The sequence below is a fragment of the Aulonocara stuartgranti genome (genome assembly GCF_965226115.1).
Source record: "Aulonocara stuartgranti genome assembly, chromosome: 11".
Classification (NCBI taxonomy): Eukaryota; Metazoa; Chordata; class Actinopteri; order Cichliformes; family Cichlidae; genus Aulonocara; species Aulonocara stuartgranti.
In genome coordinates this window covers 16488860-16514782 of record NC_138947.1, presented here as the reverse complement: position 1 = coordinate 16514782, position 25923 = coordinate 16488860, and the positions used below count along the sequence as shown (strand labels likewise).

Sequence of the window (25923 nt, the reverse complement as noted above, 5' to 3'; positions counted from 1 at the left end):
GCATATTGCACTGCAATCTCTGTTAATTTGACACAGTGTGCTTCAGCGGACGAGCGTACCCCAAACCGACCAGATGGCTTCTTTTTTTCTGTCGAAATACTGAGCATCACAACTGGTGTGATAGCACTGAACAGCAAGTAAAGTGCAAGAAGCATACAGCATGATCACTTTCAAAGTGATAAATGAATCCTCTCAGGAGGTACAAGCAATTGGTGAACGCAGCGGAGGATTTAGAGAAGCACTCCACAGAAACCTTCACGCTGAAATAGGTGGGTGTTATCCCTTCAACGTGCCTGCTCAGTAATTCTAATAACTTTCTTCTCTTTCATCTGCCTAAGGGACATACTGTTACTTCTGCATACAAAGATGTAGAATATATATACACACACACACACACACACACACACACACACACACACACACACACACCTTTACTTTTAACACAAACTTGTTTAGATTTTTTTCTCTTCTTTTTTTTTTTTTTTTTTTTTTTTTTTTAAACCAGAAATCAAAAACTCAAATCTCCTTTAAAACCATTTAACGTATTCAGACATGAAATCAGTAGCTTGTAGAAGATCCCTGGCAGCTTATACAAGCTCGATTTGGGCAGTTTATCTACTCTTCCTTGCGGATCCTCTCAACCTCCAACAGACTGGATTGCAAGAAAATGAACTTGTATCTTGAGGTATCTCCACTCTCCGGGGTTTAACTGTGGGCTTTAGGACATACTTTGATCCTTGAGTGGTCCAGAATATGCCTTTCCATGCTTGAAATCATTGCTGCGTTTCATCAGTTCTGACAAGTTATTGCTTATTCTGTCACAGAGTTCCTCCATAACCCCATGCTGCTACCACCATGCCTCACCATAGGCTAGTATTAGCAAGTAATGAGCAGTGCCTGGTGTTTGAAAGGTATAAGGCTCAGAGTTTTGCCCAAAGACCAATATGTCTATCAAATCACACTGAAGGTCTATGTCACTACAAAGTTAATACTAGGAACATTCCTGGTAGTTAATTTCTTTCATTTCACAGTTTTTGAGGACACCGGACTCCTGGGAACACTCAGATTTAAAAGTTGCTTTGTACCCCTCACTTTGATTTATGCCTCAAGTCTTACTGCATATATCTACAGAAAGCTCCCAGCTGACTCCATGGCTTTGTTTATCCATTTTAAATTAAATCTTTAGTACAATAAAGTGAACAAAATGAGAGGGTTTGAGTACTTTGTGAATCTGCTGTATACTATTCCCATGACTTTAAAGAAGAAACAGAAAATATACAAGAGAGATACACAGCCATACTCAAGTATAAACAATGCTGTGTGATGCATATACCTAATAGGTGGTGGTTTCTCAAAGCCCAGCAGTAGGCATAGAAACATTCCTCTAGGGCGCGTGGGAAGGGTGCCTCAGGGGCCAGAGAGTAGTCCACTGACAGTATGGGAACACCAAGGTCCTGGGACCAACTCTTTAGATAGGGCTGTTTCACACAGAAGATAATGATACAAAGACATGACTTTATAAAAGGAAAAACAATGCTTTTTTTATGTTGGTAAATTTATGACACACAAAAGCAGCCATAATAAAACACAGAGGCAGGGAGAGAGAAATAAAAAAGAGAAGTGATTGAGGAAAAGCCTGCTGTGTGGAACATTTGAAAAGAAGGACAAAAAGTTATGAAAATTATGCTTTCTTCTGATGTCATCTGTCTGCTTTCTGGCTTACTGTCTAGACAAAGGGAGAATGAGCGTTGCCCTCACAGTCAAATCCATTTTCCTTCTTTTTGCACTGCAATAACAAATGTGCCCACATGTCCTATTTGGTGAAGTATGAAGAGAGAGGACAAAGAGAAGGAGGTGGTGTGGATATACAAAGAAAATCCATAGATACAGACTTGCTGTCAGAATACTGATCGTTTTTTTATATTGTTACAGTCAGGTTAAGTGTTTACTCTGCTTAGGCAGTGACCTTGAAATGTGAGAAAGGCACGATGAGTTCTGACAATATTACTTTTGCAAAGCTTTCGCACTTTCCTCTTCTGTCTTTATCAAATTCCAACACCTATACGTTTGCTGTGATAGGTGTTGGTAAAAGCAACAGATCACCATTCACAATGGCAGGAAGAGCACAGTGTGTACATGTTTATGTGCTGTCTCATCCCTCATTGATTTACCGTAGTATGACAAAAAGAAAAGTAGCAGCTCCAGCAGTCAGCTGTGATGTCTTAAAACTCTACCTGTCACGATAAATCTCGGTGTGAGGACACAGATAAGTGTGTGCATGCAGTCCGAGCACTGAGCAGGAAAGGCAATGTGAGTTTGTGCAAATCAGTAAAGCTGCTCCCAAGGTGTATATGCGTTCTACTTAGTGAGAACAACAGCCATTACTGGCAGTCTACAACAAGTCAATATGAGAAGAGGTGTGTGCAAGAGTTTTAATGGGTGGGAACCAGGCTGTATAAATTTAAATGACTCAGGAAACTCTTCTCACACACATAATTTTAAAGGGTCCCAAATCTATCCTCTAAGCTGGAATTAAGAGGCGCTGCTGTCCTACTGATTCTTCGACAGAAATAGCAGTTAATCTGCAAATACCTCAACATTTACTGAATGTGGGTTTGTGCCCAAGTTACTAAATACATAGACTCTAAGTACATTTATTCCTGTGATATCAGCATCATTATGCACTGAGACCACCACAGGCTTCTTCATCTGAGGTTGAACTGTTCATCTCACCCATATGATGGGAGATACAGGATCCAGAAGAGGTTAAATGAGCTACTGAAGGCAAAAATGCTCATCTCCACTCCATCATAAAATCTTTCATTTTTGTATTCCTCATTTCTGGGTCTTGGTAGAGGGATCCAAAAAGGCAAAAGGGGGAAAGAAAGTAAAGTGATGTCCAAATACAACTAAACTGAGATGTAGAAAAAGGACACAAAGTGAACAAAAATGATTTTGTGATATCAAAAAGATTGAGAAGGAGGATGTAATAAGAAAAGAAAAAGAAACGAGCGCCTAGAAAAAAGAGAGAGAAGGATAGTCTGACAAGTCTTCCATTAGTGCCCTGGGTAATCTTTCTCTGCGGGGTTGTACAGTTCTCTGTTAATTCAACATGACAGCCCCACACATCCCTTCTCTGATTGCTCCCTCTCATCCTTTGGTTGCTATGCAGCTGCAGATCAAGGATGCCAATGTCCTTTGCAATTTCACAGAGCCCTGTCTTAAAGCAGCTATAAGTAGCTTCATGCCACATAATGACCACACAAGCACAGGATAAAGTACAGGGGTACAAACTATATTTTTAAAAAAAATCTTCCTATTTATAAATCAACAAACCACACTAATATGCAGTCTTCCTGTTAAAATTTATTTACTGCCACCAATTTAAACTTATGATCAAAAGGGTAAAAAAAAAAAAAAGACTTTAAGGGTTTTTTACATAGTAATAATATACAAGGCTAGTGTCTGTGTGCTTCTTTTTTCTAGCACAGTGATCCAGAAATTAAATCTAGGATACAAGTTCCTCCTTTATGAGAACAAAAAGGAGTGAGGATGAATTAGATGACAGAAAGCAATGACAGACAAGGGTCAGCTCTGCAAGCACCTTACCAGTAAGTAAGCCACAGAGTAAGGTCAGAGAGTCTCTGTTAAGTTTTCAGGGGATAATTATAAAAATAATTAGTCTAAATTCTCAATCCATGTCACACTATTGACAGGGGAAGAGACTCAGACTGGTAACCCCTCTTCTCCTCTGCTGTCAACTAGTGTCTGTCTCATCAACACTTTAATTAGTTGGGTTTTCATTACAATTAGTCTGAGAAAACATGATTGAAGGGATGAGAGGATGAAATTAGCTGGATGACAGCTTTGGTGATAGAGGCTCAAAACCTGAACTTGGCATCTAATGCTAGAGGTGTATTGTTGTTAGTGCTTTGACAGGTAAGTGCCACGTTTTCTTGGTCTGTGTTCTATTATAAAATCTTACAAACACATCAATACTGTCCTATACAAACCTCCATTAAATACAAGGAAAAGCAGTCCATTGAATCTAACCAGCTTTATCATGCAAGACAGAGGTAGTCATAATGAATCTCTAGTCAAAATAAAACACTTCTGAAACTGAGCTAACTTCAGTAGAACAGTAGTTTCTCACCTCATGAGACTTTGAGGTCTGTGCCACAAAGCCTCCACCATGGAAATGGATCAGGAGACATGGAGAAGAGGGGAGGCGCTTGGTCTTCAGCCCCAGGGAAAGAGAGATAGCACCCCCCTCGGAGCGGGACAGAGACAGCAGTGTTTCACTGTCCTGAGAGAGTGAGATTATTTATTTTTATATATTTATATATATATATATATATATATATATATATATATATATATATATATATATATATATATATATATATATATATATATATATATATATATATATATATATATATATATATATAAAAAAAAAAACCATTATTAGGAGAACGAATAACTTAGAAGATGAACAGAAAGACAAATAATCAAGATCTCCTATTTGGGTCTAGTATTCACAGTGTCTGTGGTTCCAAACAGTGTCTTATTGCTGATAAATTTTCTAATGTTAGCAACAGGGTTCCTTTGAGAAGTGGATTAACCAGTTGTTCTGCAGCAGCTTGCTGACAACCTTGCTTGGCTGCAGGAACACATACTAATTCCCATTAATTAACAGAAACAAGGACGGAGGCTAAGAAAGTGTTTCGACTGATGCAGGCTTGTGTTTTGTGACATAAAAAGGACTTGTTTGTTGGATGATCAATGTGAGAAATTGTATGTCTGGTTAACTGCCAGGCTACAAGAGCAGCTCGGATAAAGGGGGAGTCTCCCAAGAGAAAAAGGGAGGCAAAGGGAAAAGAAAAAGAAAGAAAGAAAGAAAGTAATGACATTTTGTGTGTGTGTGTGTGTGTGTGTGTGTGTGTGTGTGTGTGTGTGTGAGAATTAAGCAGAATAAGATGATGATTTCAAGCTGCTGTTTAAACAAGAAACAAGGAAAATGCCACATATGCCAACAAATATTGTTGAATTGTTCACTGAAAGATTTTTTTTTTTTTTAAATGTCTGATATATGCAAGGTCAGCAAAAACATATGGAGGAAAACTAACCTATTTCAGTACACTTTCCTAACCACCAGAATTGGCTACTTAAATATGCATCACACACACAGATAATACCAAGAAAGATGCAGGTGTCATCTGGTTGACACAAACAACCTGTGGACTGGCCTAGCACCCAGCACTGGCGTTCTACTTATCTTCTTGTCTAAGTGCTCAGGTTGTATTTGTTGTCACTGGTTGTCAAAGATTGACAAAGAATTGGTGCAGCTCCTACAGTGATGCAGACACTGCACTGAAGTGATCAAGAGAACTGAGTGCAAAGGCAAAGCTGGCTACATAGCCTACAGCTACAAGCTGTGGGTAATTACAGAAAGAATAAAATTGTGCCTACAAGTGGTGGGGAGCCTGAGCTTAGCCTTAGAGACACAGTGGGAAGCTTAAGGCATTCAAGAGGGGCTCAGAGAAGAGCAGATACTGCTTGGCATTAAAAGAAGCTAGATAAAGTGGTCTGGACATCAGTCTATGATGCTTCCCAGTTGCCTTCTGGGTCAGCTGCTGGATAGATTATGTTGGGCCTGTGAAGGTTTCAGTGGTGATTCCAAAGCAGTTGAAGCCAGTGGCTGGGGAGAAGGGGTCTGAGCATCTCTGCTATGGCTGCTCCCCGTGATCTGGACAAGCAGCAGAAAATGGATGGATAAATGGCTGTCAGTGCTTTACTGCGTATGCCAGTTGTCTTGTAACCTGCAAGTCTTAGCTACCTTTTAGCCCAGAGTGAGCATAGACAAGAGTTCATTTCAACAAACGGCTTTGTATAAATATCAATTAACAGGAGTTTCAGTAGTTCACTTCCTCAAGGGGCACACTTTGCAAACCACGCTGCACCTCCAATCATTGTACAGGTAGATTACTGCTTCACGCCATTGTATCTTTTGCTTTTTTAAATTCTGACTACTAGTTTTGTTGTACTGTTCTTTGTTATTGTGACTATGTTGAACTATAGCAAAGAATCTGTCAGTCTTCTCCAGCTAATAACTAACCACTTCTCTGACATTTAACCTCTACCATGGAGACATATGTGGATTGTGGGCAACACAAGGACAATACCATACCACCTTTATTTATAAAGCACTTTAACATAAAACCAGAGTTCACAAAGTGCTGTACATGCTAAAAGCAATTTAACAATTTAAATTTGTAGCTGCACTTTTCTATATTCTTTTGCCTTGGTGGTGTCCTTGTGAGTTAGGAAGGTTCCCCTTATATGTTTTTCTTTAACAGACTTCACAAATGCTAGCCAGACCAAGGCTGTGTGCAGGCCCACCAAGGTTTAGATCAAACACCAGCGACTGATGCCTCCCTTGCTTCCAGATGAAGCCCTTAAGTCAGATGCTAACTGGCAGTGCCTGCAGTGTATCCTTAGCAGTTTCAGACCTGTTACAACCCTACTTAAAATCTTTTTGAGAATAATCAGATCAGCGCCAGGGTCTTTCATCAGGTTGTTTATGTCATTCAGATCACAAGTTTGACTTTGTTGTTATGTCTCAACCTACTACGCAGGCATGAAAAGCACATTACCGTATTAACGTATTACAATCCCATCTCTGGCAGTCATCCAGAATGAGATTAGAACTCAACATAACAATGACATAGAGACAAGTGTACAGCAAGTGCCAGCATTAGTCTTTAAAAGCTCCATAAACTTTTGCAGAGAATTTGAGATTATAAAGATTTTATTGAATTTTCAAGTATGCCACTATAGTATGGACTGAATAAAGATTCAAGTACCTGTCCTTCACGCAGATCATAAGAAATGAGTCTCATCTGAACAGGAGCAGTGCCGATGTGCGCTGATGGTGGAGCTATAGTTACTGATGCTCTGTGGTTGGCCGCCAAGGGAAGGTCAAAGGTCGCAGGAGGCACAGAAAGAGCTCGGTTTACCTTGACTTGAGTGGATGTCATACTGGCGAGACTCTGTGGTAAAAGAGACAGACAGAAAGAAAAAGAAAAAAAAACAAAACAAAAAAAACAAACCCCAGACATTTAGTGAGAAAACAAGTCAAAGAAAGATGAGGGGAAAAAAAAAAAAAAGTCCAAGTTTCAGAGTGAGGCAGGCCACTGGAGGGAAAGAGAAACTGAATGAATAAATCATGAACCCCATTGAATAAATTGAATTCCACTCTATTATTACTAACAGCCTGTAGGTGAAATGCATAATGATAGAAAGGTACCATTACCAGAGGAAAGCAAAGTATCCCTGATACTGCGTCGAAATTAAAAACAGCACTGTGCAGATCCTGGTACATGAGTTAGCAAAGATAACTCTTCTCAATTACAGATGTCCAAGAGCGGGTGTCTCTGTGTGTTTGTCAACAGACAGACACAAAAAACATTAACAGTCTACTCACAGACAGGACTTCAGTTTCAGTGATGTTCCAGAATGTCTTCCAGAAATGGACATCCAGGTTCTGGGTGATGCGCTCAAATTCAGTCCCCCTCAACTCGGGGTCAATGGCATACTTTCCTGAGGTAAAGAAAGAGCTGGCTGCTACCCCTGAAAAAAGTAGGGAGAAGCATATATGATGAGGAGGAGACCGAGATAAGGCGATGGAGGAAAGAGAAAAAAAAAAAGAGGAATGCATATTATGATAATGATGGGTTAAAAATGGAACAGAAACTAAATAGCAAGGACAAAAGATTTAAAAAAAAAAAAAAAAAACAAAAAAAAAAAAAACAGGTAAGGGAGCCACATTTAACACACAGACAAAGAGCAGGAACAAGTGGAGGAGGGAATGAACATTAAAGTTTCAAGTGTCTGGTCCCTAGCAGGGGAGAAAAAAAAAAAACAAAAACAGAAGGGTGAAATTGGCTTTTACATAGTCAAAACACTATAGTCATTTTTGCCACAGGGATTTTTAAGTCTACTGTACTGGGCTCATGGTAAGCCACACAAGGACTCAATTGTATTATCAATCTTCTCTTGCTTTCAGCGGTTTATTTACTGCCCACGATTATGGGTCAAGGATGGGCAGTAAGGAAAGGCCTTTTATCATGATGATATACAGGTACAGGAATGCTAATGTAGCTTACAGTGCTAAATGCAGAACAATTTGGCAGAGTAAGAGCTTTAGAATAAAATAAGTTTCTTCACACAGTTATACAGACCACTACAGAGGAATATTATAAAAGGGGTGGTGGTCTAGCACACTCACCATATGGTGCAATACCTCCTGCTTCCACTGTGGTGCAGCAGAGAGCACAAGAAACCATGAGAAATGGATAATTCTTTACTGAATGTTAAATAGTTTTCTGTCTGTGTACACACATGCACAATACATGTGTGTCTATGACAGTGCATGTTCTTCTCTTGCTGCCTCTGTACATAACTATGTGCATGTTCAAAACATTCTGAAATATAAAAGAAGCACAGCAGCAAGCCCTCAAGATTCCAAGGGATGAAAGAGCATCTACAATCCAAACACAACATCAAAAGTTACACAGTCAGGGGCAAGGGAGCAATGTAGAAGAGGTGTGGGGCTGGATGAGTACGATCTATGAATGAAAACGATCTGGCTGGATGATGAGAGGGTGCAGATGCAGACAAGATGTTGCTGACCTATTCCTGACTGATGCCGCTTGTAGTTTTCTCCAAAGGCCACAAGGCCGATAGCGATGGTCTGAAGAAAGGGGCGAATGGCTGGAGTGAACTAGAGGGGAGAAGGCATGTACAAAAACAGAGAAAATAATTTCAATTCCAGTCCACTATCCACACATTTAAACATAAGAAATAGAACACAAATGTGACTAGAATCACTACAAAAGAAAGTGAAAAAAAGAATGAGAAGATCTCATAATATCAGAATTGTAAGAGATTACAAATTGATAGAAAATAGACTCAAAGGGAGCTTCATCATTTTTTCCCTTTAGTTTGCTTTTGACCTCTGTGCTGTGAGAGTTCAGCCTCCCTTGTTAAGCTCAACTGAGAAAAATGGGAACTGCTGTAAAGATGACCAGATCGTCGTTCTGTATTTCTCATAGCCTTAACATCTCTTTTTAGGGTCAATTCCTATTTCTAAAATAAAAGCAGGGGAATATACACAGACCAGGTAACAGGCCAGTTGCCTCAAACATAAACAAGTTCTTTCTTTTACAAAACTAAAGAATACTTTACAAATTACTATAGAAATCTTTGAGACCTCTATTCCGCAACTAACTAGTCCTAACACAACACAAAATATAAAAAAGTTAAAGGTGTAGAATGCAATATGAAAAATTTGATGAATGAAAAATGTATATAACCTTTACCAGAACTGTAGCTATGAGTAGTGCTGCTCATCTATACTGTTATAAGAGTTTTACACGTTTTCTTACTCTCACCACTCCACAGTTCCCAGTGCTTATCCTTGTCACATCATATGACTGCTAAAACAGCTCATCTCACCTGAAAGCCCAGACAACGGCCATAGAAGCAACCCTTGTGCATGGATGCATATTCACGGACAAAACTTTCGCTGAGCCCGCTTTCATCCTGGAAAAACAAATTGCCGTGGCTGTTGTCATGTAGCATGCGCTGAGCCAGGTAAAGCAGGGCACGCAGCTGGCACAGAGCATTACAGTACGCCTCCATTTCCCCTGCATTATGTGCTGCTCGGAAGAAGATGCTGCGGCGGTTGGCTGTGATGTAGTGGCCCTTGTGGATGATGTGGAGAAGGCAGCAACGCACAACCTAGAAAATAAAAAAAGTGACAATAAAATACCGGTACCTAAAATTAGAAAACATCCGCCACACAATAAAGTTTACTTTGACATTCAGCAAATTCTAAATCACATTACACGAACCTTAAAAACTTTATTAAGTACTAATATAAGTATTAGGAAACATTATATTACTAGGTGTTAAAGGGATACAATTTTATAGAATTATATTTATTCTTGAAATGAAGATACACAGCAATACGCATTATTTGAAAGAACAAAAAACAAAACCTAAAATCTCCATTTGTGCACTCATTAAAGAGACAAGTCTTCTGGGTGTGCTTAAGTTGTGATTAAGATTAGTGTGGTAAGCCTAAAGGGAAAGGAGAGGATGTGTGAAAGCATGGCTAAATGAGAACATGTAAAAAACTTCCTGCTTCACTGGGTGTTACAGATTAGCAAGAGTGGTACTGCTGGAATGAGAAGGATTATAAATGTGGAAACAGAGAAGCCAGAAAACAGAACAGGATTCATTTGCTGCTCTACTAGACTCATTCTGTTGTGGTGGGCTGCAGTAACCGAAGGTCATGATGTTTCATCAATAACTGTACAAGATAAAGTACAGTGGATACAGTAGAGGCAGATATTCGCAGCTGGAGGAATTTATCTTGCCCACTTTGTAACATAAAATCAATCTGTAAAACAAATGGACTGACCTTGAAACAAAGTGATATTCAAGCAAAGAGGTGCTGTGAATAGTTTCTCACAGTGTGGAAAGAATATTGATAAGAATGTATTGCAGAAGAGGTACCATTTCTCCAAGCTGCACAGAGATTAAATAAAAACAAAACAAAACACACATCCAAGAGTTCATTTATACACGCAAAAAGACCTTAAAACATCAGAAAGCCTACCTTGACCAGGGAGCGATAGCCATTAGCTGGTATATGTGGATCAAAATCAAAGTGATGGTAAACATTAGCAAAGCCAGAAATAACAGGTTCCAGATTGCGAGCGTGCTCCTGAATCTGCTTCATGGCCTCCACCAGCCGCCGTGCAGCATCACCCTGTGACCCCTTGGCTCCCCCTGAGAAGAAAGCTGCATTTTCTTCGCACACACCGTACAGGGCCGCAAATACTGCTTTGGTATCCATCACTAAAAGCAGTGAAACAAAAGGAAAAGGCCACGAATGAAACAATGAAAGAATCAGATTTACTGTGGGTAAGAATAACAACATTCTTTTAACATGAGTATGTATTCCACTGGGGAATGTCTCTTTTCACTTGTAGGCACGTAACTGATGATTTAGGGGTGTAATCGCAATAATTTGTTACTAGTTATTAGTAACATTGTTGTTACTAATACCACTATCCTTCTAATCCCAAATGTATTCTTATATGCTGCGTTTCTAAAAACCTGACTGAAAGCTGGCATCTGCTCCAACTACCATAAAAAGTAGCACCCTGATCAATATTCTGCACCACACCCACAGCTGTAATCAGCATGTAGAAACTGTACCAAGTGGGATATTTTTGGATATATCCTACAAAATGTTCTTAGTCTTATTAACTGAGCCCCTACATCCTGATGTATGGAATCTCATGAACTGAAACGTGTTAAGCGAGGCTTGAAATTAAATGATGTAAACCAAAGCTGCACACCAAAAATCCACCAAGATCTGGTATCATGCTGCTGGGAAACAAACACAGATTAGTCATACACTGACAAAAAACACATAAACAAACTTGCATACGAATCCCAAAGGGAGGTATACAGTAGACAACCATCAGCAGACTGTGTTTATTAAGTGTGCCCACCTCTCTAGTGAAATTAAAAACAAAAAACAATAATAACAAAGATGTAGCACTTTTGCCCTGTTGGATTATCACTGTAGGATGGCGTTCTCCTACTGAGTCACTTGAGATCAGAGTTTCCATAACATCTCTGGAACTAGCTGGTACTTGTATAAGGTTTCTGGCATGCTGAGAAAGAGGAAAGAAAAGAAGGGGCATTGGACACGCAGAAAGTTCAATTCAATTCAAAACAAAACAACAACAACAACAACAACAAAAAAAAAAGACGAGAAACTATGGGAGAAATGGAAACAGGTTTTTTTGTTGTTTCTTGATTTAATAGATTTTCATTAGTATGGCAATATGTCGATAGTAATCAGTTCGTAGAGTAAATTATCACCACTTAAGTGATGCTAAATTAAATGACAACTCTAAGAATTAGCCTCAATCCTTTAACTTTGGATTTTACATTTTCAACTTTGAAAAAGCAATACAGAACAAATGCAGATAAATAACTCTGGTAAAACAATGCCCAAAGAGACATAATTGATTGGGAAGCAGGAGTAGGCTCTGCATGCTGAAAAGTGAACAGATAACAGAGAGAAATATTGTTTCAAGGGTCAAAGAAATAATGGAGCCCTAATCGCACAATTATTCTGCTATTCTCTGCCATTCAGGAAGAGTAATAGGAGAGGCAATTTCAGACTGCTGGGAGGAATCACGTCCCCCTGATATCTGCAAAGAGACATTTATCAGCCAGACAACTTATAGCACGCACGCACACGCGCACACGCTCATTTTCCTGACTGGCATCTGCTTCTCACTCCCCTACTCTGACAAAGAAAAACCCCAAAAACAAAACAAACAAACACAAAAAACAACAATTTGTTCATATCCTAGAAGAGAGCCTCTGAAGAATCAACTTTTGTAACTGTTGTACACTTAGTAATAAATGATTTAATTACATCAAGCAGATCTTCCTTGATTGTTTTAAAATATGCATCATCTGAATACACCTAATTCCAAGTCCACATTTTACAGAGCTGAGGCTTGTTTGTTTTCCAAATCAGCAAACAGTCATTATGTGCTGTGATATTATGTCCACTGTCCACTCAGTTGTGTCTGTTTTAACTTGCTTTTGTCAAAAGCAGAAAACGTTTCTCTACAAACACAAAACCCTCTGAATTTATGTGATTTATGTGAGCAATGTTAGTTTCTGCATTTATTGACCCTGGGGAATACAGAAAGACCAAAACAAATGTGGAACCAAAAATCACTGAACTAAACAGGACAGCATTGCAGTGGGAAAAGGGTTTCTTTTTTAAAAATTTCAGCTTAAAATAGTTCTGTTTATTCATCCAAAGCTTAATGAAGCAGCTTCAGGGCAAATTTCCAACCAGTTCAGCCATGTGAAAGGAATACTTTTTGTGGTCTAATATCATCACATGATTTCTGGGGATTCTGAAACGTTGTGCTGCTCAAACTCAATGAACCACGAGTTTATCATTTAGAAATATGGACAACTACTTAAACTCCTTAAACATCAATACTTTTTAGGTTTGTAGACTGGTAGGACTTCTCTCACTTTTTTAGATTTGTCTCAATATTGACAGCTTCTCAGATTGACTCGTCCATGTTTGCAAGCAAGCCCAGGTGTATCAGACAAAGGAAAACAATGGCGATTTACATTTATTTGGTGGATGTTTTCCAGAGTTTCAATGTCCCACTCACCCTGACATGTTACACAAGCATTACTTACTCATATTCCTGGTAAAGATCAATGAAGTAAACCTAGACTAAGACTCAAAACAACTCAACAGCTACCTGCAGATCTATACAACTCTTGCTCAATTTCAGGATTTGACCAAGAGCTAGTGGATTATGTGTGGACTGCAAACGTTCAGAGCCTGACAACACAGGAAGCAGTCATGTAATGTACAATGACATCAGAATGAAGTACCAAAGGACACAAACAAAGAACATCTATAAATATACTTTTATCTTTCTGCATAAACACATTCACAGCAGTGTGACCTAAAGTGATACAGTGAGTGGTGCTAGTCAAGTAATCACCCAAAAGCAATGCTAATGCAGTCAAACCAGTTTGGGCACAAACCCAATATTAAAATTACATTGCCTAATTAGAGCCGGCGGTGCAACTCTCTCATCTGAGCATGCCAATAAGCTTGATGTTGAAAGGGCCTGAACTTTATGAACCCTTGGATAAGCATAAGCTGCTCTGAAACTTGTTTAATGAAAATTAAGCCAGGAGACATTACAACCCTATCTAACTGCAGGGACCAAATTACACGCAAATGAAATGCAAATGAACAAAGTTAGGCAAACCAGTACCATCTTATTAAGAGTTCAAACATACAATGATCCAATAAAGACTTCACCTTTGTTTGACAAATGATAATGCCTAGAACAGAGGGAAAAGGATAGCTGTTACTAGAAAGTATCTTGCAAAGCATTTAAACACCTGTCAAATGCTGGCATTCAACCCATGTGTTGGCGTAAACAATGGTACATTACACCATGCATAAAACCACATTCATCTTCAGCTAGACTCAACTACAAACTTGTGATGTTTTGTGAAACCGTCGTGCAAAGTTGTGATAAAGTTTTGCATTGATAAAACTTCTCCACAGGCATATAATCTTGTCATCTTGCCAGGATTTTCCATAATGAAACACATGCACCCACACAAGCTGATAACATTACAGGAACGGTACATTTACAGATGGTAAATATACCATCAGACATGACTCACCTACTGTCCTTATCACATCCGCTTTGTATGCATTCACAAATGCTCCAGGCTTCCTCTAGCTAGTATGTCAATACTGAAAATGTCTCAACATGCCTTGTTTTCCATATTTTTGTAAAACAAGTGGCCACTGCAACCATTAAGCTGTACCTGGTCTCTCCACATTAAAGATGGATGAGAGTCAGCATTAATAAGTCATGTACAACAACCAACACCAACAACATTACAGACACATAATGTTCCCTGTGGGGCCCAAAGACAGTGTGAATTTAGCATCCATAAAAATACCTGCTGACTGCCACTGGCATAACATACAACTGACAGGATGAAGTAGTAAAAAAAAACTAAAAAACAAAAATCAAAACTGAATAGCTTAAAGAGAAAAAAGTGAAAGTGTTTACCAGCATCTGAGTTCAAGGCTCTGTCCATGTCTGTGTCCTCTCTTCCACAATGAGAGCATGGAGGGAAAAAAGGAGAGAATGAGAGAGAAAGAAAAATAGATGCTGGTGTTGTCTAAAGGAAAGAGAAAGTGATTTCCAGCTCTGTTGTCTTGCTCGCTTGTCTTTGTGACGTATCTCTTTACCTCTCAGACGTTGTAACAAGAAGCAATATGCTGCTCTTCCCTGTGTTCTGTTGATCCTAACCATGCCTCTTTTAAAAGGACGGACAGCAAGGACGACCCTTGCCCAGTTAACTTTCTCCCTGTAACTCGAGGCTATTTTGCTATTGGCAGATCAGCTTGGAACTCCCTGTGACCTTAAACTTAATTGGCAAACTACAACCATAAGATTATGATATGATAGCAATATATTAACTGTTAAAATGTTTGTTTGGTTTTTAATATTAAATATTTAAATAAAATAGAACAAAGTTTACTTGTTACCAAGAACTAACAGTTAGACTTTTTAGGAAAAACTACATAAAAAAACCCTACACAAAACTACCTTCACAAATGGTTACCCCAACAAAATTCACTTTAAAATTGTTAAATTATCAAAACATTATGATTAATTAACTAAACCTTCCACCACTTAGCACCAGCATTAGTCTAACTCATATGCATTACACCTAAAGTGCCAATAACACTTTAGTGTTGTGACCCCATGTGTTAGAGTTTTGAGTATTTGAGGTGCCTTTAATACATTCGTATTAATTTAAGCATCAGAAACATGCAGTTTGCACCAACTCTTGAGAAACACTAATGTTCAGGGATGAATGCAGGACATGGACAGCACGTGAACACCCAAAAACAGATGGTGAAAACATGATTTGAAGGATATTTTCCTTTCGGAAAACATGACCTCAGTGAGAACTTTTTGACTGATATCACAGATGACAGTTTCATAACTCAGTGAATGGAGTCATGAACCTTCACCTACTTATAGAAATACTGAGATAAACAAACTTTTACACACACACACACACACACACACACACACACACACACACACACACACACACACACACACTCTACTGTGCAGCAGAACAAAAGGCTCCGCTGCATTCTCTCCCAGTGCCTGCATCTCTCTCCCAGTCCAAAGATATTGTTGAAATTGGTGCTTCTAAACTGGCCTTAAGTGAGAGTATGAGCATGAACTGCCTAACTTAACCTCCTGAGCAGAATACATTTCGGCATAAGTACAGGTTAAGTTTCAGATTAGAAAACGACAGATATGAAATCACCACCTACTGACCTTCTCCGGAAAAATGGTGTCACCATTCCAGGAACATCACTCAGACCTTTGGGCACAGACACTAGGAGGGGTTTAAGTTTTGTTTTTAAAAAGCATCTAATATTTTGGTTTTGGGGTTTTTTTGTTTTGTTTTGTTTTTTTAATTTTATGTCCCTGATGAGCATTACTAAGAAACAGATTCTTAGTCACAACATTATTCCTTGATTGTTTTTTTTTCCCCTCTTTGCTGAAAATCTAAAACAATTTTATTGCTTTTATTGTTACCAGGGTAGAGCAAGTGAATCCAGATGATGACAAAAAAAAAAAAAAATACCTTGGTACATTGAACTGACTTTGTAATACAGGGCTCTTCTCATTTTCTTAAGCAGTTTCCCTGTATGTGTCTGCACATATATTTGGCCAATAAACACGATTCTGATTCAGTTAAGAAAATGGACAGACGGATGTTTATTTTTATGTTAATTTTCAGGAGATATAAAAACATTTTATAATGAGAAACAGATGTAAATAATAAAATGAATGTTTCTCATTCCATCTGGATTTGGACTGACTGTGAGGACCGGCTCACTGCCCCATGGGAACTCTTGTCATTGCTTGTAACACCTGTGCTTTTCCAAATGTCAGGTGACTGCAGTGAATAAATAAACTTAAGAGCTTTCCTTTTGTCTTGACTATAAATTCTCACTTGAAATTCCTTCCACTCAGAAAACACTACCGAAGTTGTTATATTGAAGTATCTTCTCAATGCCAGTTTGACTTACTGTACTGATCTTGTCTAAGCCTTCTCTAACTCGTTGGTGTTTGTTTCCCCACTTTATCAAGCCTAAACAGACCCATGCTGTAGAAAAGTGGGTAATTATAGTCCCAAGCACATAAAAATTGGCTGTTTTTCAAAGGCACCCTCCATCACAGCACAACCTCTGAAAGATGGTCTCTTTACATATGATGTGACAGTTGCCACATCATGTGTCATACTCAAAGAATTAAATCTATAGAAAGACATCTTTGTCCAGGGCAAAGGCAAAACAGAAGAGCGCACAGCAGGAGCCCAGTAGTATAATGAGAACGAAGTTTTGACCTTTCTACCAAACAGAGCACCTTCACACGCACACAAGTCCAAACTCAACAACAGGAAACTTGCAACAATGAGCCTCCACACCCTTTACATAAATAGGTTCACGTAAGAAAATTATAAGTCTGATGATAAAACCTGAGCATGTTAGGAAATTTACATAACAAGTAAGATTAGGGAAGCGTTTCCTATCCAGTTATAAGTGCTTACAACACACAATGCCATTTGTTTAGATAGCAAAGACAAAGATAAGATTCAGACTGCGGTCAGAAATATGGCCTTTTGAACGTGGTGGCCTGGACTGTTCTTAGAAACAATGAGACAGAAGACTAGTTACCAGACGAACAGAGCAAAATCGAGAGTGTGTTTAGTAATAATAGCACGTCCACAGTCCCTACGAGCAGCGTGCTTTGAAAGTCTGCCACCGCCTTTCAGAGACTTGCTGTTAGTCACCATGTGTCACCCTGCTCTTGCGTCACACCGGTCGAACTAGTGACAGCGTCACCATCAGTCCACCTTAATCGATTAGTGCACAGGGCAGTACAACTATAAACTCCCCCTTTGTGTGCATGTGTTACGCTCGCAGCTTTAATCTGGTTAATCTAGTCTTCTCCTCTAGTGGTTGTTTTTGGCGTACCTGTTCAGGTGGGTCCGGTCGGTGTCAGCGGTCGACGCTAGAGTCACGAAAAGTGACAAGTGAACATAAATACGAGCACGTGCTACATACAGTATGTGTCCCGTTAATTAAAGTCTATTACATAGATAACCTAGCTGCTAACGTTACAATGACTACTAACAGTGTGCAGGCGGCTTCTACGTCTAAAGGATGCTCTAACTAGAGACATGCCAGCAACAGAGTGTCAGAGTTTGTCTTGACAATTATTTCACCAACAGCTCACACATGTTAACTCAGCGCCTCTTTCTGTCATACAAGAATCACGAGACTTTTACTGCTAAAACAGACCTAGCGGCAGCTACCAAAGGACAGCTAACTTAGCCGCTAACGAACGTTAGCAGGAGGACACAGCGTACAAATTGGGGGGCGGGGGTGTTATTAAAGGGACAAGCCACAGAGGGAGCGTAGTAGGTACACCAAATTAAAAAAAAAAAAAAAAACCTCACCCAGTGGACCCTCTTTGTGTTTGGACGAGCGCCTTCCATTCACACCTTTTTCCAGTCTGCTAGTCCCACTACCCTTCTTGCTGGACGCCATATTCGCCCACTCTGTTTATGCACCGCCTCTCACATTTCTACCTGAGAAGCCATGAGACCACGCCCGCGCAAGAAATGTAAGCCAATGAAAACCTACTTCTGTTTAGTAACCAATCAGGACAAATCAAAATTTCGTAAGTGCCGCCCTACTCTCTTTATTGTGCAACCCCCTAAAAGAAACAATCCTATCCTATTCACTGCACACAAAGGGCAATTGTATTACTCAGACAATTTACAGAGAGATTTGATGGATTTTTTAAATATTATTTTATTATTACAGCACTCACAGAAATAGCAAAAAACACATAATTGTAGCAGATGCACGTCAATGAATATTTAAAAAGCTGACAACGCAACCTGGGGTACATACGTAACCAGTCTGACCCGTCATTTTTTTTCTGGAATCTGTGTGCAAAATTAGAATAAAAAAGCTAAAGCAAAACACCTACATATATTTAAAAATGTAAAGGAGTATATTTAAAAACATCATAAAAAAAACTGAAAAAAAGTTTATAGTTGATATGTTGATAAGGAAGTATTTCTAAAATCCTGGTTGCAGACCAGTGGATATTGTGTTATGATTGTTTTGACAAATACAGATAAAATCTTAAAAAATAAAAAACTTCAGAGAACAAAACTCTGAAATCAGAGCGTGTTGTAAGAAGCCTGCTATTTACATGTAACACTCGTAACTGTCTGTTATTCACTTTGTTTTATGGTTTCTCCAGCTGGATTTCTTCCTCTTCTTCCTTAATGTTGCCCACATCCTGGTACGGGCCCTGTGCTTGGGAGCGTTCAATCTGATCGTATGTTGCACAACAGTCATCCAGATTTAGCCCCTGGTTTTTGAGAAAATGCAAAAAGGAAATCATGCAAAGGCTATTATCAGTGAAAGATATACACATCAACAACAACTAGAAATGGTGTTCATTTCTTAGCTCCTGCTTTCCTGCTTTGCCTTGTGTAATGGAAAGAGATTGAGAATATGTAATGTTGACCTGATATATATTTTCCTCTTCTTTCTTTGCTTTCTTTTTCTCCAGTTCATTAAGCTTCTTTGACTGTAGGGCAAACCAAAAGTAATAAATCAGTCAAATGTTGCAAATTCCCATTGTTGACGGAGAAGGAAGAAAAACAAATCCATGCCAGAGTCGCACAGCTCTGCCATTACTTTTAAATGCATGAATAATAAAGTAAAAGTAATGCTCTTTTGGGAAAATGCTTGAAATTAAGCATAGCTTCAACAGTAGTGCTGCTGATCATTGTATAATAATGCAACGACCTTGAACAGAAGAATGGCAGAAGGCAGCATCACACACAGTAACAGTAAGAATCCCTCAGCTATCAGGATCTTGTTTTTGGTGGTTTCTCTCAGGTTTATGGTCTTCTCCATTGGCTCTAGGAATGCAGAAAGGGTTCAGAGGTCAAACAAACAAATTAGCAGTTGCACGTATTGGTTTTTAAACACGAGTTATCTTTTTCTGCTTTAAGTGTGAACACGTGAATGCTGCGTATTTGTTAGCCTGCACATGAAAACGCAAGCTAACAAAATAATTACTCAAAAGCCTTACTGGGAGATTTATTATGACACTGATAGTTTTGTTATATAACGGTTAAATTTAGCATAAGGATCACAGTTAAACATACAATTGGTGGTACTGTTAAGTCACGTTAACAATGCAGGTTATCGCACACATAATCCCTCAGATTGGCAGTTTTATGTTTCCTCATCTACCATCTGGTTTTAATGAGATTAGTGTGTGAAGTGGCCTTTCAGTGTGACTAATGCCTTTGCACATTGACTGAAATTTAATTCTAAATTTGGTGCTATTTAAAGTGAATGAATGGTGCAGCATACTGCAATGCAACAATCCTGAAGATGTAAAGATTAAATAAATTGAATATATGTGGATGCTGCCACTTTCACAGCTTTTGGGCAGATTAACAATAACAGGATTTATGGTTTATGAAGTAGTGACACCCCGCCCCAACAACAACACATGCACACACACACACACTCACTGTAGACACGCAGGTAGGTTCCATGTGTGTAATATGTGTTGCCACTATCATTCAGCTGACAATGGTAAAATCCAAGGTTCTCCAGCTTTACTTCAGGGAAGTTCAGTTGGGCACAATATATTTTTTCAGATTTGGAATCTTTCTGTGATTCAGCTGTTTTATCTAACAACATCTGCTGAGTTTTGTTATAATAGATCCAGTGGACATTCACTCTCCCCGACGGTGATTTATAGCAGCATTCCAGTGAAGCATTTTCAGAGACTGGCACACTCAGTGAGGGTCTGTCTGGTTCTAAAATCAGCTCACCCCAAGCAAAACCCACTGTTGAAGAAAGCGCATGTTAAGACAGGTTATGTTGTAGGATTTGTTATTGAGGTCTCCGATTATTTAATGATGACTGCATATAATTTCACAACCCATATTCAAAACTGACAAAGTATTAAAATATGCTTTAAAAATGCCAAATGATCTATAATTGTATAGCATAAGTAACCAGAACGACTGAAGCAAAAATGTCATCATGATAGCACAGCCATCTGTTTTGACAGGAAATGTGGTTCACTGAAGCAGAACTCAAAAGAGTTAAACAAAAATGAATACATAAGTACATATATACTGAACCGATATGTAGAAATATGACACGCTGAAATAATTAATCTTTCAAAAACATAACTGATATTACTGAAATATATAATAAATGGATGATGTCAATGATTACTTCTAAATAAAACAAGTTCAAATACTTGAATGTACGGTATTAAAAATATAATCTGACTCACCCACCAAGCTGGAGAGGACAAATATTACAACCATCCCCATTTTTGTAAGCCAAAATTCAATCTAGGAATAAAAAAGGATAAAATTCTGATTTAAAAAAAAAAAATTCTACACACAGCTCTGCTTCAGTCTTCTCTTCTGCAAGATCACACTGGTGTCTTGTTTTTCAGTGGCAGGATTTATGCTTGAATAAATTTCCACCAGCCCACATTTGCTTAAGTGCTGCATCCAAATGCTTAAAAAAATAGAACTTTGTTTAAAAAAAAAAAAAGAAAAAAAAAAGTCTGTTAAACATGCAAATAGCAACTAAATGCTGCTCTTGACTGAAAATTGCAAATATAAAAAGTGGAAATGGAACAGTTGATAGAGGGACAATGTATTGCATTTCTTCTTCTTTCTGAAAGCATTAACTCAGGAGACAAACTGTTCGAGCTTTGAAGTAAAAGTCTTACTTTTAAACAGTTCGGAGCCTTGGTCAGTCGTTTTTCTTTTCAGTGTCTTGTGTTTCCACTGGGTGAGACCATTTCAGTTTGGAGCCATGCTGTTGTTCCTCCCACTCATCACCACTCTGATTAACATTTAAATCCCTAACATTTAAACATCTACATTACCTGCTAATGATATGAATACATATCATCTCCAGTGAGCACAGGACCCACTAGAGGACATCAATGTTCCGGCCACCCTCTGAAGTCTGCTGAAGGTCATTTTGTAGTTTTCCAGCTGTTCCTCCTTGCACAAAGGAGCAGGTACCTTTTCTGCTCTCTTAAAGTAACTGCCTGTCTCTTGGAACCTTTATGCTCTTAAGACCATTACTGGAAGACACTGGAAGCTTTCTGGCAATGGCAAATATTGCTGTACTTTCCTGGAGGAGTTGGAATACCTGTGCAACCTGTTTAAGGTCCCAGTGTTGCCAAATTCTAGTAGTGACACTGCTTGTTATAGCACCTACTGGAGGGGAATAGTTGGAAGAGGTCATGTCTAGGGTGTGTTTTATTTTTTTGCAGACCTCACAGTCCTTTGTAGTCTGTTCTTGTCCTGTTTGATGGCTGATCCAAACCTTCCAGTGATATAGCTGGATTGTTACAGAGTGCACCCATCAAAACTAAAAGAATGTCAAATTTAGATTAATCAGACAAAACAAACACTTTGTCTCAAATGAGGTCAGACCCATAGGTGGAGAGTTTCTGGATCTTGTTTACCTTTCTTGTTTTATAGCGGAGCTTTGTTTAATTGGTGCATGCAGTGTCATGAACTGTGTTCCTGAACTAATGCAGTGCCTTTCACTACAGAAATCTATTGTTTCAAACAGCTTTGCCTTAATATCCATTTAATATTTTTCAGCCTTGTTCCCTGTCTATTAAAAAAACCCCTGTAAATTCTTTGCAATTCAACATTTAGAAAGAGATAGCTACTTGCATATAAAGCCATTATCTTTACCTTTTAAATACCTTTCTGGGCACAATTATTTAACTGAATATTGCAGATTAATATTATCAGCTTTGAGATTTGACACATCATTTTTTCAATTAAATATTTAGAATTTAAAGGACTGGGATTTACATGGAATCCTGATATTCTATAATTCATGTGTTTTAAAATATGCACTGTATATTTCAAAACAAATGGAGTGAAGCCCAACTATGGTTGAACCCTAAACAATTGTCATGATGTTCTCCCAACTGTAAATAAGAAAACAGAAAAAAATTTCCCCAGTTTATTGAAAAAAAAAAAAAAAAGAATTAAAAAATAGAACGTACCACAAATTTGTTTAGGTATACATCATTAAAGAGCATCTTACACAATAAAAATCAAACCCAAATACACAGTATAGTTCTTGCATATATAATGTTTATAGATAAGGTGGCAAACACCAGTATGGCAAGGAGCAATGTCTATTTTGTTTTTTTAAATATACTGGGCACTGGTCGGCTGAGTTGGTAGAGGGCTTACATCCTCACTATGAGATAGAGATGGACACAAAAATAGTGCGATGAAGCCCAAGTTAAATCTACATATAGAAACAACCCTCAAACCTTAAACCACCAAAATCTGAATCCTGTCATGATTTTTCTCTGCTTACTAGTCATGTTTCTCATTGAGGTACACAGCAGTGATTGTGTTCAACTAAAGAGTCTTTTATGAAGCAAACAACTTGATCGTTAGAACAAGGCACCACTCTATAAATAAAGTTTTCTATACATTTTGTATATGGAATACATGAGGAAAAGCATTTAAAGGAGAGAGCGCGAGAAGTGCCTGTAGTAGTCGTTGAGCCAGTGGAGACTGAAGGAATCAGCTGATGCTGGTGGTAGCTGGACTCCAAATGTCTACCACTGACATTGAATTTTTCTTAAAAAGCACTGTGGGTAGCCTGAGGTATAGTACCCACAGTACAGAGCTGGTTGGCACTGAATATTTTTTTTTCAATTGATTCACAATCATCAAAATGCAAAGACAAGTTACAGGCAAGTCCTGCCTCTCTCACCATTGTGGAAAATGCATAGTAAAAAATTACAAAAGCCTCTGTGGAAAATACTCCCTCCCCAACCTACTTAAGTGACTCAATACACAAAATGTAGGATAAAACTGTGCAGTAGAAACAAGTGATTACGCAATTAAAAGGTGTGAGTGTGTTATGAAGAAGAGTGTGTAGCTAAAAAAAAAAAAAAAAAGAGCTTAAGACACAGAGGGGAGCTATTATTTTTTTGTCTTTGTCTTTTTTTGCCTTCAAACTACATTTATATACACTTCCAAAGAACAATACGTGGAGAGAGATGCTAGAATCATATATAGTTTTTGAAGCCTATGAACACTTAAGTGATCAAAATGAGCAAACCCGGTGAGGTTCAGTAGGTTCAAAGGTGGCATTTGTTGTTGTGGCAACAACAACAATAAGAATGGATGTCAGGAAGTGCTCCTGACGTGCTTCTGTAGGAATGAGTCTACAGTTTTCCTTCCTCCAGACCTTCAGCATTTCCTTTGTGTCCTCATCTGGCTACAGTATTGCTGCTGTGTCAGTATCAGCCCCATATGTTCAGCTTAGTACCAGGGGCATGTTCGGTGCGTCTCTTAATCCTCTATAGCGCAACTTTTTCATTCAATTTTAAACTTCCCAGTCCTATAGATTGTTCATGTCTTATGACTAATCCCAAATAATCTAACGTTTTTCATCTTGGTATTTTCTTTACATTAACTTTAAAAAAAGAAGTGTTTTTATTATTCAATGTGCTTTTAAAATCCCTTCGTGTTTGGGGTGAAGAAAAGCGGCTGCTGATTCCAGACTGCATTACTGAGCCACCATTCCCGCATCAACATTTTGTGACACACTACTACACAGATGATGCACGTCACTAATAAAGCTTTTGTACAAATGAGGATCTAGCGGTTTGCTGTTACTTCTTTGGTCCTGTGTGCACAGCCCCAGTTACGCCACAGATCAGAAATTATATTACCATAGTCAACGCTCAATAAAATATCACCTTAGCTCAAATTTGCAATATACTAAATCAATCTGATCTCATAATACGTCTGAAAAGTATAACCCCAACTAAAGTGTTTTGGACGAGCATTTGGGAACCCTCTCTAAAGGTAAGTTGAAACTTCTGAAATGATATGAGCATAGTAATACTGAGCGCTATATATATTTATTTATTTAATATAGGGGCGCAAATCCCAATCTCCTACTTTCTACTCTCTCATGACCATCAAGTTAAAGGTTTCTAAAAAGCAACCCCCTTGAAACCAGTTCCCAGTTCTTTCACTTTTCTATTCCACTCTGATCTGCTTCACACACGCCAGCTTCGTTTTTGTCTGTCCTGTCCGACAGTTGCACATCACTTTTTGTTTCTGGCCTGGCATTGTATCAGCTTCACTCAGGTGAAGAAGCTCACTGACACACAAGGACTCAAGGGAATAAATAAAAGCGGTACATACAAACAAATCTCCACTATTAACAGCAAGATTACTTATACTGCCACTATTTATAAATGATTTTTATGTGACCTAATTACAGTAAGAATCATCTGAAGAAATATATCCTTAATTAAAAAAATTGTAACGCACATACACACACACTTTCTTGCATGCATCGTTTCAATAATGAGGGGTGCCTTAATAACCATACAGAATACAGAGCTAAAAGTAACAAATTTAGCAATAACTGTGTGCGTTCATCTTGTTTTGATTAAAAGTGCATCTCTGTTTTACTTTGGCATAGACTAGAAATAACACTATATATCAGTAGTAGTATTTCAATAGACCTAATGCTATATTGGCCATTTAAGGCTCTCTCTGTTACTGTACATTAGAATTTGGCATTACTGTAAATTATTTTCCATCATGCATGTTTCTGGTTTGCGTATGTGTGTTACAGCAGACTCAAATCACTATATTTTCTTAGGCAGCAACTCACTAACAGCAAAATATTGCTTCATTTCCTTTGGCACCTCTCACTAACAGCATCCTCAAACCCCAATTTAGGATTGTTTTTTTCTTTTTTGTATAGCCCTCTATCCAGCATGCACGCACACATACACATGTTCCATTACTGAACCACTGCACTGTGCACAAAGCCCTTCCCTAAATGGCCAATTGGTAAAAGGAGAAAAAATAAAATAAAACTTCTGATTGGCTGCAAACAGCTGACATACACACCCACACACACGCAAGAGGGGAAGAAAAAGAAATGTATCGATGGTCCGGTCATAGACGTGTGATGGTATAGGAATTTCCAGGAAAGCCTCTGAAAGTCACTCAGTCCAAACCAGAACCAGTCAAAACCTGCACAGAAAACAAAACAAACAAAAA

At 38.5% G+C, this 25923-nt stretch overlaps 3 protein-coding genes across 12 annotated transcripts in view; all 3 read right to left on the bottom strand.

The window, feature by feature from the left end:
- Positions 1-18341, bottom strand: part of lipeb (lipase, hormone-sensitive b) — a 28542-nt gene extending 10201 nt beyond the window's left edge. The window contains exons 1-9 of one of the 3 annotated variants that reach the window (XM_082551964.1): positions 18226-18314; positions 14739-14779; positions 10688-10929; positions 9520-9804; positions 8695-8785; positions 7487-7632; positions 6867-7052; positions 4154-4306; positions 1334-1478 (exon numbers count right to left, since the gene is read on the bottom strand). In XM_082551964.1, coding sequence (XP_082408090.1) covers positions 1334-1478; positions 4154-4306; positions 6867-7052; positions 7487-7632; positions 8695-8785; positions 9520-9804; positions 10688-10929; positions 14739-14766 — 1276 coding nt within the window. In that variant the 5' untranslated portion in view covers positions 14767-14779; positions 18226-18314. Of the gene's footprint in view, positions 1-1333; positions 1479-4153; positions 4307-6866; positions 7053-7486; positions 7633-8694; positions 8786-9519; positions 9805-10687; positions 10930-14738; positions 14780-17740; positions 17833-18225 lie in introns of those variants that run through there. The other 2 variants (XM_082551965.1, XM_082551963.1) reach the window with 2 other exon arrangements.
- Positions 18342-18565: 224 nt separating this feature from the next.
- On the bottom strand, positions 18566-21324 carry cd79a (CD79a molecule, immunoglobulin-associated alpha). Its single transcript, XM_082551808.1, has 5 exons — positions 21117-21324; positions 20338-20658; positions 19598-19713; positions 19314-19376; positions 18566-19154 (listed from the first exon to the last, which is right to left on the bottom strand). The coding sequence occupies exons 1-5, from the start codon at positions 21154-21156 to the stop codon at positions 19029-19031; spliced, it is 666 nt and encodes a 221-aa protein (XP_082407934.1). The 5' UTR covers positions 21157-21324; the 3' UTR covers positions 18566-19028.
- Positions 21325-22817: 1493 nt separating this feature from the next.
- Positions 22818-25923, bottom strand: part of arhgef1 (Rho guanine nucleotide exchange factor (GEF) 1) — a 43193-nt gene continuing 40087 nt past the window's right edge. For all 8 annotated transcript variants that reach the window (XM_082551802.1, XM_082551803.1, XM_082551800.1 and 5 more), the window contains one exon: positions 22818-25896. The gene's annotated coding sequence lies outside the window, so the exon portion shown is untranslated. The remainder of the gene's footprint in view (positions 25897-25923) is intronic.

Coding starts and splice junctions, on each gene's coding strand:
- cd79a (XM_082551808.1), bottom strand. CDS start 21,156: ATGGGGATGGTTGTAATATTTGTCCTCTCCAGCTTGGTGG. Junction 19,377..19,597: donor CTGCCATTCTTCTGTTCAAG/GTCGTTGCATTA, acceptor TTTGCCCTACAG/TCAAAGAAGCTTAATGAACT. Junction 19,155..19,313: donor AAGAGGAAAATATATATCAG/GTCAACATTACA, acceptor CTCAAAAACCAG/GGGCTAAATCTGGATGACTG.